At 42.4% G+C, this 20,752-nt stretch overlaps 1 protein-coding gene across 2 annotated transcripts in view; it reads right to left on the bottom strand.

Moving 5' to 3' along the window:
* ARHGAP20 (Rho GTPase activating protein 20) overlaps window positions 1-20,752 on the bottom strand; it is a 61,392-nt gene that overhangs the window by 23,330 nt on the left and 17,310 nt on the right. Inside the window, exons 1-5 of one of the 2 annotated variants that reach the window (XM_054187945.1) lie at window positions 9,151-9,547; window positions 8,412-8,582; window positions 3,032-3,181; window positions 1,088-1,129; window positions 4-88 (exon numbers count right to left, since the gene is read on the bottom strand). In XM_054187945.1, the coding sequence (XP_054043920.1) occupies window positions 4-88; window positions 1,088-1,129; window positions 3,032-3,181; window positions 8,412-8,527 (393 nt within the window). In that variant the 5' untranslated portion in view covers window positions 8,528-8,582; window positions 9,151-9,547. Of the gene's footprint in view, window positions 1-3; window positions 89-1,087; window positions 1,130-3,031; window positions 3,182-8,411; window positions 8,583-9,150; window positions 9,548-20,752 lie in introns of those variants that run through there. The other variant, XM_054187944.1, reaches the window with a different exon arrangement.

The following is a 20,752-nucleotide window of genomic DNA, read 5'->3' on the forward strand; positions in this document are numbered from 1 at the left end:
TACATATGCACAAGTTCCCACGTCCTTTGCAATTATCTTCAGAGGAATGCTTTTAGGATAGTCTTTTTCCTTCTCTTCTCTTATTCGACTGACAAAACAAGTACAAAACAAGTAAATTTTTAATATTGTAAACATAAATAGCAAGATGGAGATTTAAATAGCAATCAAGCAATAACTGGATAAGAAGCAGATTGTTTGAAGATATACTGCAGTAAAAATATCTCTGAGGACAAGAAAGCATCCAGCAATATCTGTAAGGGATGCTGACTGTGTCCCCCAGTAAGCTCTCTTGTATTAAAGTTAATTGTAGAAATCAGTGTAAGCAGCAGAGAAACCGGATTTAAAAAATCAAGCTAAAACCACCCATCATTGTGATGCCTCAGCTGCACTGTATGGGCTCCTACTGGAATCAGTTACATCCCAGTGTACAGACCAGTTCAAAGGACTGAACAGGAGAAGAGTGAACTAGAAATCATCCCCAGCAAGGATGATTTAAGCAACCCCAGGAACTCTGAAGAATCAGATAAAGACACAAACCTCAACCAGCAGAACTAGGTGACCAGAAAACAAAACCACCACGAGTAGTTTTCTGTCCAAACACCAACTGAAATAAGAGAGCTCTATTTACGCAAACCCTCCCACCACACTCGCCAACTTGGGGTCCATTTTGTAAGGCCAAAATACAGCCAGCCATGAGCTGGCTCTAACCTATCTGCTGATAGGTTAGAGCAGAGATTCCTGAGCTGGGCTTGCTTAGATGCCATCACCATGGAAAGAGCCCCAGGCTCAGTTAGAGCAATGGTGGCAGAGGCTCCTACAGCTGCATAGGGAAGGGACCACGTGTGATAGGAATTGTTCCAGTTTTGCACTGAGCCATGTTCAGGCACAGGGAAGCGTTTCCCTCTTTGCATAGTGATCACTCCATGAACAGCACATACCACCTTCTGCAGGGAGAAGACACGAGATGGTTTTTTTCTTAATATCACTTTGAAAAGGCTTATCTATCATGATGGCATAGGTATCACAGCTTGGGAATCACTGATTTAGATGACTGGGACTATTATACAAAGACTGTATAATAAAGTACCTTTGCAAAAAAGACAGCCATGTTTCCTTTTGTTCTGCAGACCTGCAAGGATTATAGAAAAAAAGGGACAAATCAGCCATCACCCTAATAGCATAACTGCCCTTGTACAAACTGCGGTGGAACGGACTGCTTCTTGGTTGCAACTGCCATAAATACCTACAAAAACTGAAAGGTTTTTCCAGATTCTAACAAAAAATCTGTTTGCCTGCAAAATCAACTGAAGAGCCTGCCACGGAGATCAAAAGCCCCAGTAACCAGTTTTTACCACAGAACTTGAAGCTTTACCAGTGAATTCAGTAGGAAATGTGTTGAGTTCTTAAACTAATGTCCAAATAGAAGAGGAGGGCACTTTAAAATAAGAGCTTAATTCAAATGTTTAAAGGTATTTCCTCAGGTACACAGACTTCTTCCCACTTTCACTATTCTAATTCTCTTCTTATTTGTTACTTGGTTCATCACCATGTTACAAAGTACACATAAGCCACAATGAAAAAAGGTCCCATTGCACTTAGTAGGGTTTAACTTTGGACATTTTAAGGTTTCTCTCATCTAACTCTGTCTCATTTACACTTTCAAGGATACAAACTATCCAGTTAAATGTAGCTAATAATAGGACAGTGCACGGAATCTAACCTAATTTTCCTTCAACTTTCTTGATTTAAATCCTGCCCCAGATGGAGTAACTGCTATTCCCACTGCTGCTTCTGCAAATCAAATTCTTCAAATTTTCAGAGCAGGCATTTAGAGAACTACAACCCTACTTAATGATGCTGGGAGGGGAATGCACCTTATGAACATTAAAAATGTGATTCTCCTTTGTCTGCTTCAATTCTGTTGGATGTGCATGTACGGGCTCATGCATGGCATTTTAGATTTTTCTGTCTACCTCCAGACGTAAAATAATTTTACTTCTATAAAATCTCTGACTCTGTTTTGATTGAAGCTATTGCTTTCCTATCCAACTACTTTCTGATAGCTATAAAGGATCATGTACTGTCTCTAGATCAAAGCTCATGTTTATTGGCAAGAGTTCAATTGAAAATCAATAGAAAATTTCAGCTTTGTTTCAGGACTATTAAGTGAAAAAAACATAAACAGCACAACCAGCTCAACAGAGAGTAGTTTGTGCACAGCATTCTCTTTGGATACGGACAATGTGACATACAAATTAAGCTGCATGCGTCAGCTTTTGCTCTCTGTTGGTAAAGAGGAAAATGCATTTTCCAAGACCTAGCCAAATTACTGTGGCTAAGCAGCTGGGATTTCAGGGGGGTGGTGCCCTCCTTTATCCAAAGTGACGACAGAGCCCTCCCGCTGAGACTAAAATTAGCCTAATCACTGAAATTACCTCTACAGCCCTTACGTGTCCTACAGTCAATTCTGCAAAGACAGACCAAAAATCTTCCACTCTCTTACAATTCAGAGATTCCACTTTAAGAGGAATTTTGACATTTTCTCTGGCACAATTAAATTAAAAAGAGAAATAAGACAAGGTGCATATTTCACTGTATGTTTCCTGCTACTTCCAGTACAAGCTCTTCTGTTTAAAAGTGTCCTACGAGGGTCCCTTTGATCCCTTCATTAGCTTGGCTGTTTACTATTTGTACTTCATCTTATTAATTAGCCAAGGTGTTTGTCAAATTACATCCAACAAAAAGAGAATTTCCACTGAGGAAGCCTGCAGCACAGACAGTGCTTTGTCAAATCATGTATTTTCTCAAATTTTTAAGTGATAAGCAAGTATCACTGCCACATTTGCAGACAGAAGATGAGGCATGGAAGGTAAGTGAATTGCTCACAGCAGTAGAAGGAATTGGTTTAAGAATCAGTAAGTTCCTGCTTCCCACCTTCACTGGTGCTGAAATGAATCCGTGCTAGTCTTGTTACTTGTCAGCCTAAAAACATTTAAGTAACTTAGTAAATAAAACACATCTCGATTCTTACCTGAAATTCGCCACACAGTTCGTGGTGGGCCAGCCCAAAACAAAGGACCTCTCTGGGTCTGTGCTGCCTTCACAGACTTCTTCTGTACAAAATGCTGTCCACATCTCACAGAGACGTGCTTGGCACTTTAGTTTGAAATGAGAGTGCGACCTGCCAGAAGAAATTCACAGGTATGTCACAAACATGAAAACATAGCGAGGCAGGTTAAACAGCAAAGCTTGCATTGGAGCTGATGGAAGGAGCACTTATGCTTTAGTTAAAGAAAACAATGCTTTATTTGGGTTTCATATAAAAATATATAAATTTCTCACCTAAATGGGATCAACAGATTTCTTATATGCAGAATAAATAGGCTGCTTGTGGCATCCCTGGGCATCCCCCTTCTTGGGAAAGCTTCTGCCCATGTCTAGAGCTCCCCTCCAAATTTCACCATGAGGCAAAGATTGCCATTTGTGTTGGATTTCTTTCAGTGACTTAATGCCATTGAGGAATTTACAGTATAGTTGGATTGCTTAGCCCCTGGGTCAACAACTATGGTGAGTTTAAGCAGTGACAATTAGGGAATCCTGAAGAAAGAACAAGCAGAAAACTGCCATTCATGTTAACTACAGCACAGGTCACGTATCACCTCCACGAACTAGCTGCATAGTAGCTTTAAGCCCACACCCCTTGGAGAATGAGCGAGGACTTTGTGCATTCTCAAAACGTCTAGTCACCTACAAGGAAGATACATAATTTCCCCAATTTTTTAAAATTTGTCCCTTCCTGTATTTTATCCTACTAAACATTAGAATACAGTAAAGGTCACATTTACAGACTTTCACTTTTTTTATTTTCTTCTACCTAATTTCTCCCACATCTCCTTATTTTGTAGGATTGGTGGGCACCAGTGCTACATAAGAAACAAGTAAAATCTCACGAAGTCAGTCCAGCTCTGTAGCAATACAAAACCTACTCACTTCAAGGCAGGTTTGCACTAGAGACCTTGCAGACTGAATTACCTGAGCTACGGTTCTTCTGGGCCAGCAGGGAAAGGCTGGAGGAAAAGCATCCCCTCCCTGAAAATATTTTGCCCTTCTAATCAAAGGACTGCAAGCAAGAGCATGTCAGCTCAAGACTGTGTTGCAAATGTGGATGGGGACAGTGCCAGGCACCGTGGTGATTAGTGCTCTATAAATAAATATGCCAGGTAAGCAGTTTCTTAGAGCTTTGATACACACGGACTACCTTCTCTGAGATTAGTCTCATTTACAACGTATTTGATTTAGGACAGACTGAACTAATACAGCCTGAAACATAAAAGTACTTGAACCTTGCGGCTTTAAAGTGGACACAGATGAACTTGCAGTACGCTGACTGGTCTGAGGTTTCCAGCCAGTGTTATGCCAACAGGTGTAGTGGGGTAGAGCAACACTAATAACCCAGCAGCGTTTACAGTGGTGGGCAAGAAAGGACCATCAGTGCATATCACATCTGGCAAAAAGGTGCACTTCAATTAGATTTCCACAAAATACTGTCAAATACCATCTCAAGTTCATGCATTTTTTTAAACTATACCGTGGTGTTTCCTGGTCATCTATACATTTCACCTCTCTCTACTCTACTATGTTTTGTTACCCCATCAAAGAGAAAGTATAGAACATTTCAACACACTCATCAACAAATTAGTTTGTGATGCAACAAGTAAAATCTGTTGAGGATAGAGAAATAACTGTAACTGACTGACCACAGAATGAACTGTGAAAATGTAGATTTACAAAAAAATACAGCTGTGAATTCTTATGTAGTTGTTAATAAATGGATGCCTGATCTGACTCCACCGAATCAATCTGTTGACTCTCCCTTTCTCCTCAATTTCTTTTTCCCATTACCCAGTACAGTAAACTCTCTACATGCTGTTCATAAAGCCAGACCCCTACAGTGCCACTAGCGGGTGTCGTCAGGGCATTGGCACAAGGACAAAGATGTTCTCGAATCATGCTTGATGTATATTCTTACCCTGTTTGCCATGCCTACTCACAGCTCTCAGCTATTATCAGTATTCAAGTGGCCTGGTTTCCAGAGGCACTGAAACAGTAGCTTCCATTAACATCTAAAGAGCCTGAAGTATAATTTTATCTCTATCTGCCATGTCCTTTATGCAGTCCATGGGTTCCCAGCATTTGTGAAATGTGGGTCTTCTATTTAAGTGACAAAGCATTACCTCTAGAAATTAATATATCATCACTGACTAAGGAAGCCTCATGACTGAACATGTGAAAAATGGAAAGAGTAACAATCTAACAAAGATTTTATTTATATTTTAAGGAAGTAAGTCCCCTTGCAAGTGTTACACTGTAAATATCAGCCAGATCCAGAGTCCACAGAAAAATCACGAACATCAGTGGTGTAGGTATTGACGCACCCCAAATTGTGCCACCTCTGCAGAGCAAACTCAGTTCCTTTTGCTTTTCGTAAGTGGCAATTGGATACCTTGCAGCTGTTAACAGATGGAAGATTAACTTCTCACTAGATTTGCTAATCTCCTTAATAGGACCCTCTGACAAAAGCATTAATGGATCTACTGCGAGATTGCTACCGTAGTTCCATGTATGTACTCAACCATCAATTTCTATGGCCAGCGAGGTTGGGAAAATAACCTTAAAATGTACGTGCATACATGCACGTATGTATTACAAAGGAGAAAGATAAAGCCACACACAAAATGTGCCTCCCACACAAAAACTTTTGTAAGAAACCTTGATCATTGAACTGACAGATCCTTGAAATATTTACTCTGCCAAATTAAAACACATGCTTTCTGTAAGGAAGGTAATCAATATATAGAAAACAGTGTAACATTTTACATACTTAATGTTGGTTTAGAGAGAAAAACTCTTTCAATCCATTTCTGACTTACTGCTCACATGAAAGCAGCAAAAGGTGGGGCTGCAGAGAGGGAAGCACAGCATGTGAGTATTATTCTTATTTTTTATAAGCTGGGATAATGCATGATCTGAAAAGATAACAGTCTACATTCCAAAAAACGATTAGAAAGTAGCAGAAAAGAAACCTACAGGCACTTCATCCAAAGTCATACACAGACGGGTTGTAGAGAGGACTTACCACCTGCAAATTTCCATGGGAGCAATGCCAATTTGCTGCCTTTAACCAGGAGCTCAGTGCCGTACAGGAGTTTACTCAGGAAGCTCAGAGGACACAAGATACTTGTTGTTTTCTTTAGGAAAAACTTGTACCCAATTGCTGATCATAACGAGTCTATACATGAGCTCCCTTTGTACAGTGACTGGCTACCTGCAGCTGAGCTGACACCAGCGCAGCGCGGAGGTGTACCTAAGATATCTTAGGTGTTCATATGCCCCAAGCTGAAAAACTACCTAACACAAAAGAGTATTACACATTTTTAGCACCTTCTGAAGGTAAGTCAGATTCAACTGTATCACTAATTCTGCCCTGGTGACCTGCTGTGTTGACTCTGCATCAGCTATTAAAAAGTCAATAACAATCAATAGTCACGGCTGCATAGCAATACACACCACTCAGGTTTTCCCTCTAGGAATCAGCAATGGTATTTTAGTCTGAGACATCTTTACAAATGCTGATTTTTAAGTAGTATTCATCAGTGACAGTTCTGATGCTTTAATTGCTGTCAGGGCAGCTGCAGAGAGTACATCCCAATTAGTTCTTTAAAATACATGAAGCAATATCACTCAAAATACTGTTTTACTATTTTTAGCAAAGACTTGGTCCCCCTCCCCCTTTTTCACATGCAGAAGCACAATTTGTTCTGTTCCTGCGGACTCTTCACCACACTAAATCAAATGCTGTAAGAGCCGTCAATACTCCCTGGGGACCAGATTTTGGAGTGGTTACACAGAGTAGTGCTTTACTATGCAAATAGTCCCACTGGGACCCAGCCAAACCTGCAGTAATATGCAGCTCAGCCTGGGGTTGTAACATTGCTTCTGCTCAGCACACTGACCAAGGAGGGAGGGATTCATCTCATCTGATTTTAGTTCTACAATTTAGAAGCTTAGACCTAAGCTAGTGAGACTATGCTCACTGAATAGCCAGCGGACAGAGTTAGAGACCCTCAAGAACATGACCCCCCTCACCCACCATCAGCATTCTTTCAGGGTCAGGTGAGTTTGCTGCAGGAAGGTGCTGGTATTCCCTCAGTGACTATAAAAGGAGCCTAGAAGCCTCGATAAGTTGCAAATATTTAACGTTTGAAAGCTTAAATTAGGTGACACAAACATACATAAATACAGTAACAATGCTATTACTAGTACTGCCAGTAGAATAGCAAGACTTCCCCCTAAATATCCTTATGTTCACCACCCACCCGTAGTGGAACATGTTTTGGGTAAAATATCCTCTGCGTTGTCACGCTACATCAAGTGAAGGAGTACAGCTGGGGGGGTTACATTTACTATGTGTGATTCAAACGGACACAGCTCAGATTTCTACAGAAAACACAGATTTATCCTGGCTTTTCCCAGCAGCCTCTGAAACAATTGCTTAAGTGAAAAGACACATTGCAAAAGCCCAGGATTCACATCGAGATCACCCACCCTGTGAAACCACAAACACAGTGCCTAACAGAGAATGAAGCTGCATCACAATTTTTTATTTCCCCACAACCCATAACAACAAGTGAAAGCACCATCTAAAATTGCCTTAAACCACAAATGCTGCATGAAGCTGGCATGCTAGACACAGCTTGTAAATCTGATTTAATTGTGAATGGTAGAGTGAATAATCAGAGCTCAGCAGCAAGCCTGATTACACATGGACACTACCCAGACTGCTCAGCATCGCTTTCTTTCTCCTTCCCCTTCCCCACACTCCTCCTGGCACAGCACAACCTAGAGACAAACACCATGATGCTGCCTGCAATCTCTGGTTTTATACAGCTGCTCGTCACTGATGTGTATCAAAGCAGCTTCCAGGTAAGCGTGAAGACCTCTAACCCCTCTGCAACATGGCCACCAGTGTTACGCACACCCCATAGGACTGAAGATGACCTATGTAAAACACAACAGTCAGTTGAAAGCAGCTCAACGGACACAGCCAAGCACCAGTAAGTCTTTTCTATGACATTGAGCTTCCAAAGCAGGGAAGCTGATACAACACAGGCAATATATTAAAGAACATCTAATACTTCTCTAAAATTTTGTTCCTGGAACTCCTCTATGGCTATGGGGTTTTCAAAGGTGCCTGAAGAGGTCAGGCGACTAACTTCCATTGACCAAATAAAAAGCTTCCTTATGATTTAGGGAAGATTTGCTACTAAAAAAGCATTATGTAAACCCATGTTATGCTCTACTGAGAAAAAAAGGCTTCTCTGTAGGAGCAGTGCCTGAGGTGCAATACTCACTTGGACTTGGCAACAACCAGAAGGTCTGTGAAGAGGAAAAGGTGTCGCTCCTGGGTTTGCAGACCTGTCTTCAGCTGCACATGGCCATCCAGGATGAACATTCGGTTGTGGCACATGAATGACTGCACAAGGGGACATGCCTCCGGGCTGATGGGGGAGAAGCAGCCTTCCCTGAAAAAGGAAATAAAGGGAATAAAGGAAAGCGAATAGGATGATTGCTTGTGAGTGAGAACCAGGCAGTGACTTCCCACACCTACTGCTAAAAAGCAATTTATTTGACCACATGTTATTGAAAGGTGAGAGGGACAATAAAGATAATCCAGCAGTCTGATTCTAAGACAAAATCTGTTAGGGACTCTCTTCACTGAATTACAGTCCAAACACATGGATAGCATCTCTCAAAATTTAAATACATCCCTCTCTATTTTGTCTATTTGTCTAGCTCCTTTTGTATTGAAGTCATAGAGAAAATACTGCACCTTCTGTAGCCTCTCCATAAAGAAAGTGGAGACATATGCATGACAAAGGGATGACAGCACACCCACCTTGGTCAGAAGGAGACTCATACTTGGGGTCAAGAGCAACGTACAGAAATAATTCAGAATCAAGGACAAACATAAGGTGCAACTGAACCTTGCTAAAGACAGACCATGTATTAGACACAACATGAGAAGCAGTAGCTCAGTCCCTCTCCCAGCACACAACCCACACTGAAGTAAGCCCCCGTTGCAGGGTTTACCTATGTGACTGGAGCACGGCTATGCTGGTCTGTGGCTGTGGTGTGTAGAGGCTGCTGGATAATCCAAATCCAGGTCTATGGGGGGCTGATCAGGCTCCCTTCTGGAAGACACTGATATTTTCTAAGGAGATACTGAGTAAGTTGAAATCCAAGGTTACTGATGGTGGAGACCTGATTCTCTCAGCCCTCCTGATATAACTATTCTGCATGACATAAAGTAGTTGAATAGTTACTGCAGCACAAATGTCTATTTATATATTGCCACGCTGAATGAATGTGAGGGTCTGAGGGGAGGACACTCCTCCTCTAGGGCTCTCCAGAAGCTGGCTGCAGGTCAGGCTCTCCCTTAGAAACCCAGAGACACGGCTTCAAATTCTCCCAGACAGGTGAGAGAACTGAACTTGGGTCTCCTACACCCTGGTGTACCTCAAATAATGAATTTCTGGATTAAAACCAGGACCCGTCAGCATCTTTACTCATTATTTTTAAATGCAGTTTTTCAATTATTTGCTTTCCCTAGAGGTGCCTCCAAATGCACCATTTCCCTTTGGTTGAATGAATCAGTTAGATTTTTATTCAAATGTATTTACTTATTTTTTCTTGTTAAAAAAGAAAAATGAAGCTAAAACTTGGCAGGGCCAGCTTGGCAAGGAAAGGCTGAAGTGAGCAGCTTTGCAATTACAGTTTATTCCTGGTCCTGCTGGAATGGATGACAAACACCTAACGACGTTGCTGGGAGAAGAAATGGACTCTATATAGTGAAAGTCACAAAATAAATGGGAGAGATACGAAAGAAAACAAGAGTGAGCAGAGAAAACCTTCAAAAAAGGTCATAAACCTTCTTGTACCTCTCTTAGAGCCTGGATGATTCCCGACCCTCCTCTCCTTGATGCCTGTGGCTGGATTACTCAGGAAATTATTTAGGAAATCCTGACAGCTGGGAGAGAAAGGATAAGCTCTGAGATTGGCCTACATTAGCAGGACACACTTTCACTGATCTGTAAGGAGCTGGTGAGGATCTCTGCCTGCTGGGCAGAACCCTGTTTGGCCTTGGTTTCCCCTTTCTGTCTGGGAGCCTGAGTTTTTGACAGAATTCCTCAACTTAATTCATCTTAAACCATGTCCTAATCTTGCCTTTCATTACCTGCCTCTTCAGGGAAGAGATAAAGAAGAGGAATGACTTTCAGAAGGAATAATGCAAACCTGAAGTTATTTGATCGTTCCTCAGCAGAAGGGTTGCCCAGGAGTGCGGAGGTTAAAGCAGAAAGAGGAGTTTTGGTCCAATACAACAGTAACACATGCGGTGTGGCCAGCAACAGGAGTCAGGGGAACAGCAAGCATCTCTCCTACATTGCCACTTCTGTGGGACTGGGAATTCACCAATTCACCAGTTCATCAGTCCCTGATAGGTTACTGGGACTTGATTTCATAAACTCCCTAGCAGCACTTGGCATAGAAACTTAAGCAGAAATCAGCAATGATGACCAGTCCGTCTGTGTGAAAGCCATGCATGGCCTCTACCTCAAAGGTTAAGTCAGGGAAATACTCACTTATATTTGAACCCAGTAACAACAATAGTTAGAAAAAGCCCTTTCATGTTACACCGCTGTAACCAAATCAGCAGAAACATTCATAAAATCATACCGAAGTGCCTGCCCCTACTGTCTTTCCTGTAGGTTCAGGCTCGTATGTCCCCATATAGGCAACTCTGATTGTCCATTTTCTACATCCTGATTTGTAAGCCCCGGAACCTCCCAAGTTAAACTAAGCAAGATCTTTGTCATGCAGGCAAGCAAAGGAAGGTGCAGTAGGTTTATTAATGCCAGCAGAGGTCAAGCAAATTAAACTTGGTTTTAGAACAGGAAAATGCAATAATATAAATCAGTTATTTTAGTGAAATCTACATTTTGACCCGATTCCTTTCGACCCAATGCCTTTCAAGCTTCTCTGTCATCTGAACTCTGACAAGCACGCTCACATACTTTAATAGAGTTTATCTGATAAGCCTTATCAAAAAAAAAGTGAAAATATTTTCTTCCTTTGAAACAAAGTGGAAAAAATCAAAGCCATTAATTCAACCAGAACCTTCTAAAGCCCCAGGACGAAGGAACATGGAGGAAATTCACCAGCAGTGACAAAAATGCCTTTTGGAAAGCATGCTTTTGATCCTCTCAATTAATGTTCCATTGTTACAAGACATGAATGAAACCTGTTTTATTACACTGAAGAAAATGCAGATCAGCTATACCCTCAGGCATAGGGATTTATATGAGAGAGGTATTTTTGGAGTTCAGTTTTTAATGGCTCACTGATTTTTCTGACCGTTAAACATGTCTAATTTTGAAAAAGTGCTAAGCTCTCAAATACTGACTCTGAAAATTCCTTTTAATAGAATTACGCAAAAATCAGTACTTAAGTCAGCGTGATTTCTGATATAATTTAAAAAGTAAAAGTAAGTAATATAGGGTCTTCTCCGTGTTCCCCTAAAAGTCATTCTATGATTAGCACATGTAAAAATCCCACAAAATAACATCTTTCCAATTTGTCAGAAAAAAAAGAAGCCATCATCCAAGTTTGTCAAGAAGGAACTGTGAACTGATTTCCAAAAGATGGGGATATCCTGCAGAGACAGCAATCAGCCATGTTCCACTTCATGTGGAATCAGCAAGGCTGATACTGATGCTTAGATAGTGTTGCCATTCTAACTCTCCAGTCTCAAGTGGACATTTTTTCCCAAATGTGCTATTTTGGGGTCTGAAATTTCTATGTGTGGTTTTAACCAAGGAGTAAATTCTGTAACTTGAGAATATCTACAGAGGTATTCTCGAGTTATTCAGGAAAAGACTACAATCACTGTACTGGCTGAAAGTACTAGAAAGATAATTGAAGATTTTTCTTCTGGCATTTCCAGAGTCTAAATTTTTACACCTATTATTTTTTCAATTTAATCAGAATAGGCATTTTATGCCTATTTAAAAGACACAATGATTTAAAAGAACTCTTCAATTTTGTAGGTGTAATATATGAAGTTGAAATCCAAAGTAGTCAGCCAAACACTGACAAATACATCCCTGTTGTATTCAGTGTGAAAGCAAACACATCACTGCTCACTTTGCCAACCCCAAAAGTAACCACAAAAGCACAAAAGATACTACCTCTTCCCCCTGCAGACCTTCCTTGGAGTTTCTCAGTACAACTAATACCTGAATGGCATGACCCACAAAATGTTTATTCTTGGTGTAATGGAGAGCTCAGCTTTATTCTCTATTTGTAGTGAAAACAATGAAAAAAATTATATTCTCCAAAGGAGAGTTTAACAGCCCATGTTACATGGTTACTAAATCCATGATCCAAACATCGTTTATGCCAATGGGAAGCTTTCCCTTTATTTCAGTCGATGATGACTTCAGCCTATCCATGATTTAGGTTAAGCTATAAGATGCCTCAGAGGAACAATCTGTTCCAAGGTACCTAAGCTGGAATGAGCTATCGCAGGTATCTATCTCAGGTATATGACATCCCTCTCACAGACTGCCCATGCTCCATCCTAAATCTCACTCTGTTGTTTCAGTTATTGTTCTCTGCCAGAACTTCTCTCCACTGATGATATCTCTGCAGCCATAGAACTTGATTTCCTCTAATGATACAGCACCAATGCTCTTTGCACGACTGATACCTATTGGAATAAAATATCACTTTGCTCTTTAACCTCTGAAGTCCTTCACAAAAGGCAGGTGAGAAATGCACCTTTTCATTAGCAGAGCAGTCAAATGGCAGCTATTCAAAAGGCTGAAATCTGACTCAGCCCAGACACCTGAGGGGCTGCACATGGTCTGTCCAGTACTTACACATACACAATACCTTTCCAAATTCCTCTCACAGTGACCAACTTAGCCTATAGTCATTTCACACATCATAGGTGCGATAAGCAAAGATACTGCATGCTTGTGCCGGTGCTGAAGCCCAGGTGAGAACTAGAAGCTCTTTCCAGTTTTGTGCCTGCACACACAGACCTTGCAGGTTGCCACATAAACCTAACCTTGTCTTGGCTACAGGCCAGGGAGGCCACCAAGCAGAGCACCAGGCAACCCTCCTCATGGTGCTCAGAGGCTTATTTTGTGCATCTCAAAGGCCAGTTTTGGATGGCTGTAAGGAACCAGCAATTTATCTTTCAGGAAAAATAAAGCCAATGAATTTTCAACTTCAGTCTCTCTCAGCAAAGCATTTACTGTATCATCACTGAGTCACAGCATTGGGCTAAAGCAACCCACTGAGAGAAGCTGGAGCTATTCACACCCTTTCAAGGATAGTGAAAACAGCAGCTATCTGCACAGTAAGAAACATCTACAGCCCAGCCCACATTCCAGATTTTTGCCAAAATGGATTTATCAGCCAGGGACAACATGTGATTTGTGACCAGCAGAGATACCCCCAAAAGCAAGCCTGATCTAGATGTCAAGTTCCTTCATTTTCTTAATAGAGCTTATATTGGAAATCAGGTAACAATAACTGTACTTTTTTTCCGTGCCTCCTACTCAGACCCTTAAGCTCCTAAAACTCCCTGTGAGAAGGAACTTCAATAGCACCTTAATAGATGCTTGCTTCATATTTTTGCTAACGAGGCAGGCCCTGCTAACTGGAGCTTGGAAGCCAAGATGGTTTACTGCTGGAAATCCTTTATCACATAACACATATTACCCATATTGTGTGGCTGGAGGGTATTTTGCATTCAGGGTAATTAACTTAATAAGGTATTAAGAACTATTCTTTAACCAACCAAAATAAAAGAGCTCCAATTTGGTGTGCAGCCCCATCTCCCCTGAGATAAAGTAGAAAAAAATCCCAAACCTGTAACACAGCAGTGAGTACTGATCTGCCTTTGCAGGGCTGCTTATAGTGCAGTCAAGTGCAATATTAACATTTCAGGACTCCAACACGTATCTAATTTCATAATAAATGATAGTTTGGACGTGACTTGTACCTCATCCTGGCCAACCTGAAAATATCATGATAATGGATCACATGAGAAAAGAGAAGGGTGAAAAACTAAGTGAAAGAAGACCATTTTTTGTACACTGAAACCAAATGCCTACGCTTGGGACTGAACACAAGACCACAGATATGGTCTTGCTTATGCTCCTGATGAATTTAGCCTCTATAATACCGAGAGCTCATTAAAGCACATGGTTTGAAAAGAGCTGCTTGTCCCAGCCTGCCCTGTCCCCACTGCCTGTTTGGTGTGGCCACCCACAGACCTGCTGGCTTCAGGGCCGAGCACTTGCAGCTCCTCTCATCATGAACGAGGCTCCAGGCAGACAAGGCTCACTCACACGGAGCAATCTGCAGGCTCAGAGCTCTATCTAGACAGGCAGGTTATATAAAAAAATCCTCTGCATTTTTAATGGTGGTAACCACTCACTACTGTCACTGCCTTCCAGCCATGACCGGCGCTCTCAGGGAGTCACCCGCGTGCTCAGGGTCTTTGGTGCTTCTTCCCACTTTGACACCTCATGATTCAGAATGTGCTTTTCATCTAAATTTATGCAGCACTTTATTCTAATAATTATACCTGAAGGGTGAAAGGAAGCACAAAATGTATCAGCCTGGAGGGTAGGAGTGTTTTCTAGGAAGGCGGTAGGTAAGATATGGGCCGACGCCAAGTTAGTATGCTGTTGTAATTTTACACTGACTATTTATAGAAGGGACTTGGAGAGACAAGCATAAAACTCTCTTAATCACATGGGCTGCCAACCCATTTCTGAAAATCTGCTGTCAACCTGATCCCTGCTATGCTAAGGGAGCTTCTTTCTAAGGATGCTGGGCATGTTTGCTTGCTGTTATCTATGGTAAATCTTATACAGTTGAAGCAGCACTTTGTGAAAATGGTGCAGCATTCCAGAAATAGCAAGTCTATTTTCTCCAGCACTCCATTAAAGTGCCCCAGGCCATCACCATCGCGTACAGTAGCTTTTGCACAATGAAGCAAGTGAGATCTGCTCAGTTTTTCAAAGAGCATTAATTACTTTCTAAGTATTAAAACGCCTGCTCCTACTTCACAAGTGTACTTTACTGGTTGCCACTTCTTTTTTACAACTAATGTATTGGAACAAATCCAAGGCAGTCACCTCTCACACCCCTGCGTTTTCCCTCATGGACTGCGCCTGTGGAACTCACGGAACGCACTCTGCCTCGGAGCATGCGTCGGCCCCAGTTCACAGCCTCTAGCACAGGGCTGTCCTCACTCTACCCGTGCAAGCGGCTGGACCTCATCAAGCTGCAGCTGAAAACACTGCACCCAGGATAAACCAGTGAGTCCCACCAGGGTCCCAGAGCCTTTGGATCCAAATGCACTGGCAGCCTCCCTTCCAGCAGAGGCAGCGCAAGCACAAGCCTGGACAACAGAATGAAAATGAATATTAACAGAGGCTGGCAGCAAGCTTTGCCCAGATAAATCGATAAATTTACATTTTAGGGCAGAAAGCAGGGCTACCTCATATTTAGAAAATCAGGTACTGCTTCTCGGCTTCTAAAACTCAATGTACACATTTTAATTCAAAAGATACTGAGAAAATGTTCCAACTTAAATTATTCTAGAATTCTAAAAGCTGTTTTGTAAGTATCTGAAATGATCTTTGCTGATGTCAAAATCTTATTAAAATAAGATTTTAACATCATGCATCATTTTGACATCATTCAATAAGATTTTGACATCACGCAAAGATGATTTCAGATAGTAAGTATATCCTTCAGATAATATAAGCAATAATCAGTAACATAATAATACTTATAAGTATATATAACACTAATACTTATTACTTATAAGTAACATTCAGATAATAATCAGTAATAGAAATTATTATGATGAATCAACATGATTTATATTAAATGTTCAAAGCGTCAAGGCCTGTAACTATTATTTTTCTGTAGTCTTCCAAAAATCAGTACTAATGATTACGACTTGCAGTAAAACATCACATAGCTGTAGGGCAAAATGCATCATTAAAAAAAAAATCTTCACACCTTTCAGGATGGAAGCTTGGCAGCTTAACTGAAAACAAGCCACACTTAAGTAATTTCTACATAGCCAAAAGGACAATATCCTCTGCAAAGCAAATATGTACTACAGCATGGTGGCTGGAGACAGGAAACATGCTTGTGGTTTGGTTTACTTCCAAGGTTTTTTGTTTTATTTTAACAAACAGCTGCAAGGTGTTTACTCTGAAAATTTAGCACAAGGGCAAAATTCACTATTGGTATAAATTAGCAGCGCAGGTTTCAGTCATATTTTGCCTATTTCCACCAGAAAAGAATTTAGTGCAAGTTATTTAAATCCTATTGAAAAGTTCTTGCAGTGTGGGTGTCCTCCAGTCCTGCTATACAGCTCTGCTAGCAACCAGCAAGGGGTTTTGGTCCAAGTCTCCCTGAGCAGGGGAGAAGTTTGGGGGAGCACATATTCACGTGCAGAAGCCAGTAAAACCTTTTTTAGCCTTTGGGAAGGATCAATCTTTTATTCCCCACTGCAGTTCCCGCTCAGTTTTACTGAGTGACGTAGCACCACCACTTTGAGTTACTCTCCCCTTCCAGTTGCACCAGGGAAATGGCGTTCCAGGTATTGTCTACCCAGACAAAGATTTTGTTGTTCAGATGAAAAAAAAAGTCAGAAAAAAAGTGAGCTGGAGGGGGGTGGAGAAGGAAAAAAATAGGATGAACAGAGGGCAAAGAAAGGCCAGAACTAACACTCCAGCACTGTGGTTCTGCACCATGGTTGTCTGGGCCTTTTGGAGCTTCTTGTGGCCTACAAGAAGTCTGGAGGTACAGAGGCCTCTTTTGCCACTTCCACCTCAGCTCCTTCCTACCCATTCCAAGGAGGCATACACAGGGGAGCACTCTGAGATCTCAGTTTCACCCATGTCCCCCTAGGAGGATCCAGTATTATTTTAGTAGCCTGAAGGAGTAAGGTTTCTGTCCTACCTTAACTTTTTGGGGAAGCAGCAATCACAATTGGGACATTTAATCCCACTTAATCACAACTGGGACATTTAAAAGCCTTGCTCAACTCCACTGATTTTGAGTTACCTCATGGATGAAACTAACCTTTCCTTCAAAAGGGTGTTTCAAATATCTTCTTGCAAACTGTATTACAAGAGTTCAGCACAGGTCATGTAACAGCCAGGAACTCTGGGCTACCAAAAATAGCCAGGACATGCTGCAGATCTCTGTAGAAACAGATCATTTATTTCAAGTTGATGTGAGAAGATTGGTGTGGGCATCTTTAGAAATCCCTTCTGGACCATCATGTATGGCTGTCAGTGAGCCCACGTGTGAGTATCTGCCCACCCCATTGTCTGAACCTGCAAGTTACACAGGCTGTAGATGGGCAAGAACAAGGCACCTGTGTGACTGTGTCTTTTTAACAGGGAAACATCGCATTTTCTAGGTGACTGCCTAGGTTTATTGCCTGTCAGTCACCTCACACAATACCAGGGGGGCTTCTCACAGTCTCTCAAAGTCTCATTGCTCAACAGTCATCCTCTTTAGCCTCTGTTTTTCCCACTCTTCAAGAAGTAATTCAGTCAGGCTCTTCCCCCCCTCAGTTCACGCCACCTGGATAGAGCCTGCAGTTAGGTAACAATGAGTTTTAAGAAAAACAAATGCATTCAAAACAGTGCAAGGCTTCAAATACGTGGCCAGGTAAAGCAAACCTGGAATCCACCAGCTGCTGTTCCCTGATGGCCCTTTTTCAGGAGAAAATTTGCTGACTGTAAACAAAGTAATCACATACAAAGTGACCTATAAATAGCTGCAAGTACTGCCTTTAAAAGATAAGCCCCTTCACCACGCTTTATCCTCCGCAAGCTGCAGCTCTCATTGAAGCTGCTGCTGCCCGGCCTTGCCTGTATGCCCACAACTGTGGGACAATGTGGGGTGAACTCCATAAAGCTCCACCGCAGATGTGAAGGGAGGATCTGCTCAGCCCTCATATTGGCTTAAGTTTTTAAGGACCACTTCCCTGTGAGGGACAACCAATGCGGGTGTCGCATGGAAGACGGGATTGTCACTTCACTGCACCTGTCCCAGATGTAACAGGAACAAATCTGGCTTTGGTTTGCCTCAAGGGCTTTAAACCATATTTTGATACTAGTACTACAGCAAAGGAATTATCCTATTACAGTGAAGAGATTACTTGATACGCCCGCCACTGCCAGCTATTGCAACTGTAATGACCCAGATTCCTTCTGAACAGCCAGCAGACAAATTGGACACAGCCACATGCACCTGTTTGCTGTCCTGTAACTAACTGCCTACATAGTCAATGAGTTTTTCACATAGCTACTCCAGCAGGTTTGTCAGAGGTTTCTATTCCACCAGCGATCTGAGTGGGGGATAAAAGCCGTTAGAGGATCCCCCACATCCCTGCACCTGATGGTAATTACTTTACATAAGGGAGAAGCGGGCACAGGCCAGTTACCTGCAAGGAACGGCAGCCTGGAGAAGGGAGAAACACAAGAGCCTTTCCCATGATGACAATTTTCCCCATGTTTATTTGAGCCTTTGATATACCAGAAGAGCTTGCCCGTGTCTGGTTAGTGACCTCCTTGTAGAAATGCATGTCACACTTGACACACCACTCACCAGGAAACGTGTCCTGCTCTTGGACAGCAGAACTGAGAGGAATGAGCGTGAGGATGCCTGGTCGGAGGGGCTCAGCAACCCAACGTGTTTCCGGAGGAGCGCTAACAAATGAGATGCCCTGCAAAATACTGGATGCAGTTTCACTACCAGAAAAAAATGCAGAGGGAAGGAAGGTGGATGAAAACACCTCAGCTCTGCTTATTCATTCAGGTCTTTACCATTCTTTTCTGCATTTTCTGAATAATGCTGCCATGAAGACCAAGGAGGCACCTAGATGTACTGAGATACCTACTCCCATTGAATGCAGTCTGTGCACTGCATGAAGGTCCAAACCAGCACGCTCATCTCAGTACTTACAACCACTTTCAGCTAGGGGACAGGACAGGCTGAACACGGATGTGTCAGTGCGTGATATGCAAAAACAATCCTGGGAACAGATGTAGGCCTTTCGCCTCCCAGGTAAGTGCTTTTACCATTCATGTACAGAGCCAGGCTTGCTCCTGTGAACACAAGATTTTTGGTCCCAGGAACACTGTGTGTCCTTCTCCATAGTGGCCCACCTTCAACTGTGGGAGGGAGATGGAAAGCCTCCACTCACTCCAACTACCCTCTGCTTTAGTAGTTACATGCCTCTTCTGGGAAGCAGAATATGAATTGCCGAAGGAGGCAAAGAGCTGAACCTGGGTGATCCATCGAAAGCACACCAACTTTGAGGCCAGCAGTTTCACAAAGAGCAGTGGTGGTCTGTGGGGACTTGCTTAAGGAGCATGCTAGAAACACCTAGCATAGCTGACACTGAGCTTGCTAGATGGCACAAACCTTGGTTGCATAGTCTCTTCCTGCCAAATATCCAATGAGCCAGGCTTCTTCCCACGTCAGCCCTGATATTGCATGTTCGGCAACCACTGCCCTAAACAATTATTAAAAAAGACTCCAGAAAAGGGGACTTGGACAGAGGTTTAAAAGACATCAACATTTGCAACTGCTTTTGTGAGGGCCTTGCCCAGGCAGGTTAAATAGGGTCTGTGGACTAGTGGATGGAGCTTCCCGTGAGCATCTCACAAAGCAGTGTTTAGTTCTTTAACACAGACCTGCACAGTGCTGCCAACAGTCATGCCGTACTGGGATGTGGAAAAGCACAACTTGAGGTGTTTGGGAAGCTCTTTGGTCAGTAGGAGAGTGCCTAAAGAGCAGAGGCACTTGGGAGGTCAGGCAGCCACTGAGATGATGTTTTTTAAGTCATGGTTTTAGATTCAGGTACCTAAATTATTCCCATGTCTTGGCCTTGAGGCTAATTATCCTTTATTGGATCTAGCCCCCAGTACTGAAACACTTAAGACATGTGCACAGAAGGACTCTAAAGACAGACTGTTACTCCCGTGATGTGATTAAAAATTCCTCACCAGCAGTATTGTGCACCATGAGGAAGGAACCAGACCAGGAGAAGCGATGCTGTATCACCCAGGAGGTGAGTTCAATGCGTATTTAATGCTGGCCCATGTAAGAAGTGAGAGCACCAGAGGCTGCACATCAGCCTGCACATCATTAGAGGCTTTCTGCTTGTTTACACAAGATAAATGACCGCAAAGCAGTCTGAGCGAGTCAGTCTGTGATTTCCTCAGGTATGCCGCTGCCCAAACTGCTTGGCCAGACTGTCATTTGGCAGAGATTTTATTGTCTAAAATCAGGGATACACAATGGCTGGACAACAGCTGCATTCTGCCAGACCTCAAGGCCTAATCCAAAAAGCCCCCAAAATGGGCCACAGCCAAAAGCGCATGTGGACAGTGAGACATCTGGACAAGCAGGGCCCTGCGCTCATCCCGATGAGCAGTGCCCCTCACTGTCTTGCCTTAAAACTGTCACAACTCTATCCAAAGGGGAATCGGCTTACAGCGCTAGTGTTAAACTATTAGTCATTTATTATAAAATTATTCCCTCATTTAAACTCCAATCCCTCCAAAACCCC

The sequence above is a fragment of the Rissa tridactyla genome, chromosome 1, assembly GCF_028500815.1.
Source record: "Rissa tridactyla isolate bRisTri1 chromosome 1, bRisTri1.patW.cur.20221130, whole genome shotgun sequence".
NCBI lineage: Eukaryota > Metazoa > Chordata > Aves > Charadriiformes > Laridae > Rissa > Rissa tridactyla.